The sequence below is a fragment of the Morone saxatilis genome, unplaced genomic scaffold, assembly GCF_004916995.1.
Source record: "Morone saxatilis isolate NCDOM2014 unplaced genomic scaffold, NCSU_SB_2.0 Contig21, whole genome shotgun sequence".
In the NCBI taxonomy this organism is placed as follows: Eukaryota; Metazoa; Chordata; class Actinopteri; family Moronidae; genus Morone; species Morone saxatilis.
Window position 1 is genome coordinate 10,058,964 of NW_023339774.1, and position 4,566 is coordinate 10,063,529.

At 43.2% G+C, this 4,566-nt stretch overlaps 1 protein-coding gene across 1 annotated transcript; it reads left to right on the forward strand.

Moving 5' to 3' along the window:
* Nucleotides 1–301: 301 nt before the first annotated feature.
* Nucleotides 302–3,052, forward strand: nrarpa (NOTCH regulated ankyrin repeat protein a). The gene is made up of 2 exons (XM_035668583.1): nucleotides 302–465; nucleotides 679–3,052. The coding sequence occupies exon 2, from the start codon at nucleotides 1,177–1,179 to the stop codon at nucleotides 1,513–1,515; it is 339 nt and encodes a 112-aa protein (XP_035524476.1). The 5' UTR covers nucleotides 302–465; nucleotides 679–1,176; the 3' UTR covers nucleotides 1,516–3,052.
* Nucleotides 3,053–4,566: the final 1,514 nt, after the last annotated feature.

A 4,566-nucleotide genomic window follows, 5' to 3' on the forward strand; every position in this document is an offset into this window, starting at 1 on the left:
GTTGATGTTGATCCAGTGGCTGATCCTTTACAACGTGCTCGATTTCTCAACAGTGTACTGCTCCGGCAGCACCATGCCTCTGGCCTTTAGTCCGCTTCCTGTGGTCGGCTACGGGAGATCTGATACAGAGCTCACTGTAATATTGCTGCCGGCGGATTGTTTAATATTTCTGCAGCAACATTTGGCTCCCCCCTCGGAAGACCACGCCCCCTCCCTGCAGATTCACAGAGCCCTGATCCCTCCCCCTACCCAAGCCGGCAGCCTATAACCTCCCCGGGTTTCCGCCCATTCCTCCACAGTTGATTCTTTGGGATAGTATTGTCATGCAAATAAAGGACGCGTAAAATATTCCCCCAGAGCGCAGCGCAGGGCAGAGACTCACACGGACCGCGCGGAGGACACAGACCGGGCCACACGGTGGATTTGTATCGTTTTCGTCGCCACGGACCCGTCCATCTGTCACAGGTAAGTCACAAATGTGCAGTGGATTACATTTCCAGACATGTAAATGCCAAAAAAGAAAAGTCAAGCAGTGTGTCCGTGCGTAAACGTGTGCGCACGGACCTCTCTCTCTCTCTCTCCTGGATGTGGCGGAATGTGTGGTCTCCCTCGCAGTCTGTTGGTGAGGAATAGGAATTCATGCGGACCTCTCTTGTCTTTTTTTTGTGTATTTCCCAGACATCCTGGCCACATGAGCAGCGACATATAGCCAGGACGTGTAGCCAGGAACCAGGTCGGATCGTTCAAGGAAAAACCTGCGGAGGCTGCCCTGTGGAGATATTCTTCCACTTTCCCCAAGTGAAGTCGAAGGGTGTCTCTCTTCTCCATCCCCTGCTCTAGGCTACCTGCTGCTGCTACAAAGGGGGAACTACATCTAGAGACCCCTGGATCGCTTGAGAGCACACCCCTTTTATGATTTAGGGATTTAAGATCTCTTAAATATTAACATTTTTGCACACCACGTGTGTTATTTCCGCTCTTGTCCTTTTTGGGATATATACAGTGCTCCTTTTTTTCCCTTTTAGTACTTTAAAGTGCCTTATTAACTGGTTATAATCCAGTGTAACTGTGGCATTGTCACCAGACCAGAGACGCTCAACAGGGAGAAGACGATTATTATCAGCTTTAGAGCCCAGGCAGGATTACTGGTTCCCCACCCTCCAGCGAGCTGCAACCATGAGCCAGGCGGATGTGTCGACTTGCTCCGCGCCGCAGAGGGTTTTCCAGGAGGCGGTGAAGAAGGGCAACACCAAGGAGCTGCACTCGTTGCTGCAGAACATGACAAACTGCGAGTTCAACGTCAACTCCTTCGGGCCAGAAGGACAGACGGCCCTCCACCAGTCTGTCATTGATGGAAACCTGGAGCTGGTAAAACTGCTGGTGAAGTTTGGTGCAGATATCCGGCTGGCCAACAGGGAAGGGTGGAGCGCTTTACACATCGCCGCCTTCGGGGGCCACCAAGACATTGTTTTATACCTCATCACCAAGGCCAAGTACTCCTCTGGCGCCCGGTGATCTGTCTCTGCTGTCAGGTAAAATAAGAAAAAAAATAACAAATAACAAAACAACAAGTGGAAAATAAAACTGCAACACACGGGAAAGCCGGGCTCTTGTAAAAGCAAAAAAACAAAAAACAAACAAAAAAACTGCCAATATCTACATAGTTGTGCCAAATTATATAGAAAAGGAAATAAAAAAAAATAGGCCTGCACAATAATCTTCCCTCATTGTAAACCAAACGGGGCCCTCTGTGCACTCCTGAGTGAAGCACCGCATGGTTCATACACAGCGCTTCAACACGAATCTTTAACAAAAGAAACGCCATTTCGGTGAGTTTGTTGGTACTAAAGCTTTCCTCTTGAATGTGTATACTAGATCTTGTCGTCCACTATAAAAGAAGCCAGTGTCTCACATGTGTGTATGTGTATGTGTGTGTGTTTGGACCTCAGAGTGCAGATGGCCCAGTTTTCTTTTTCTATCCATGACCTCCCATCCCCAGTACAGTTGAATAGTTTCTTTGTGGGTGGCAGCAGATTTGACCTGTTGCTCCACCATTGTTCGCTTGGAAAACCCTTTTTTAAGTTATTTTATATGAAAACACGGCACTTGATGCTATATGGCTGCATGCTGGAATATCTGAAAGGGAAGACACATGAACAAGAGAAGAAGGGTTGCCCTCTGTTGGCTACCAGAGGTCTAATTTCTTTCAAAGTCATTGAATTTTTTTATTTTATTTTATTTTTTTACTCAAAGAGCAGCATTATGGCTATCCAACACGCTTTCAGAGGTGTAATCATTATCTAACAACAACTGACTCCATCATTGTTGTGAAGTACTGTACACAATAGCTTTACTTTTGTTTCTGTTTGAAGAGAGAAGAAGAGATAGTAGCTGAATACGCTCTGCAGTTCTTGCCATGCTGGCGTCCAACTTTTTTTTTTTTTTTCAGGCCAGTGCGTCCACTTTGCCAGTGGTCATTGTGTTATTAAAAAAAAAAACCCCGCTGCTTTCGCTTTGTATCAAAAAAAAGTCGCATTTGGAAATCACTTTATAATCTCCTTTCAGTATTTTATTAACATCCTAGTCATCACTGTGAAAGCAGGCTGGGTTTTTTTTATATTTTTTTTTATTTATGAAGGTACATTGAGAAGATGCATTTTTTTTTTTAATATGTTGTGGTTCTTTTTTTTTTTTTTTAATCTGTAAGTGTAAGAATATCTAGGGGTGACTCAAGCTGCTTCAGACTCGTAGTATAAACTGTCCCGTGTGGAGGTAGATCTGCCACCCACCACCCCCCAGAATCCCCTCTGTTATAGCCTGTTGACTCTCAAGAGGACTTTCTCTCCCCCCCTCCCTCCTCTCCCCCCACCTCCCATTAAAAGGACTTTGTTTGGTTGCCTTTTGCCAGCTACCTCGACTATAAAGTATTCTCAAGTTGTTCAGCTGTCTCACCACTCTGCCACGTTGTGTTTGCAGTCTGAGGAGATTCACAATTTGTCTGTGATCATCCGCGTGCCAGTATGTTTTTTTTTTTTTTTTTTGCTATGTAGCCTATACCTATATATAACAGACACGATGGACTTAATACAGAAGATCCAGTGAACCAATTTCCTGCATCCTCAGTCGGGACAGTTTATTCTACACTACAACCAAACCAATTCTGACAAGCAAAGCATCGTTTTGCCTTTTTTCTGCGAGGGAGTCTGTGGTTCTCTCTCTCTCTCTCTCTGTCTGTCTTTCTGTCTGTCTCTCTCACCTCTCTCTCTCTCTTCTCTCTCTTACACACACACTGCCATTGTGCATGTTTTCCTAATAAACATCCACTTGCTCTCTTCTCTCTCTCTTCTCTTTCTGTCTTTATCAGCCTGTATGGTTGTTTTCTATATTTTTTTCAGTCATACAAAAATGGAATTTTATCGCATGACTTATAAATGCAGGGAGTTTTATTGCACAAAAATGCGGAGCCTTGTGCGCCCCCAGTGTCTGTACGGGGTAACTGCAGGAGCCAAGGCTTTGGAATAGTTACTACTACTGAGCAGGACCCTATTACTGTTGGACGATGAAGACTTAAGAAAAAAACAACACATGACTTTTGCAGGATGTCACAGAAAAGGAAGAGAGAAAAAAAGAATTTGGTTTCACAAACTTGCCTGCTGCATTTTCAAAGTCATGGCACCCTAACATTTGTATCAATGCTGCTTGTATGTTTCTTTTTTTTTTGTTTTGTTAATGTTGATGTTATTTTTTTTAAAGCCTTACTGCTCAAATGGCCAACAGTTGTATAGAAGCTTCACAGCAGCAGGTCTACCTATAGAGAGCATTGTTGGGAGACGAGAAAGCGGTGGTGTGGTGTTGTGTGTGTTTAGTGTGTGGTGTGTGTGGTTTAATTGAAGTGTGTGTGATCTGTGTGGCCTTCTCATTGAGCCCCACCTGGGTCGCTGTGTTAAACAGTCATCCAGACTGACAACCTCCCATTTAACTCTGAACAACACAAGTTAACTGAAAGGGATAGATCAACTACATCCAAGGTATAGATTGTATCAGGCAACAAGAAATATGGCATCGCTTGTCTTAAACTTGATGTTTGATGTTTTTTTTTCTTTTTTTTTGTTTGAATATTGCACTGATGACTGTTGTTGAAAAGTTGGCTTTTATGTGTCAACATTCTAATTTTTTCTGAATAGAAAAAAACAAACACAACAAAATACTATTGTATAAATATATGCTCCAGGTGATAATGTCCTAATGTGTGTGTTACTTTGTGGAAAAAACATGATGTTTTTTTTTAACAAAGATGCGTGTATCTCTGTGATTGGGTGTATGTATATATACAGTACATATGGATATATATATCGACGCTGATGATGATGATGATATCTTGGGGCACTTTCTTTTCTGAAGTGCTGTCTTCCTGTTTTTTTTGAAAGGGGAATAATACATTTGATGGTAAGATCATTGTAACATGATTAAAAATTGCACGGTTGTGTGGTTGTTTGGCTTACCAGGGTCATAACATTTATGACGTAAGGAGCCAGCCGCCGGATTGGTGTACATGAGTGAGATGAT

What these genes read in the sequence shown, in the direction of transcription:
- nrarpa (XM_035668583.1), top strand. Translation starts at nt 1,177, where the DNA reads ATGAGCCAGGCGGATGTGTCGACTTGCTCCGCGCCGCAGAGGGTTTTC.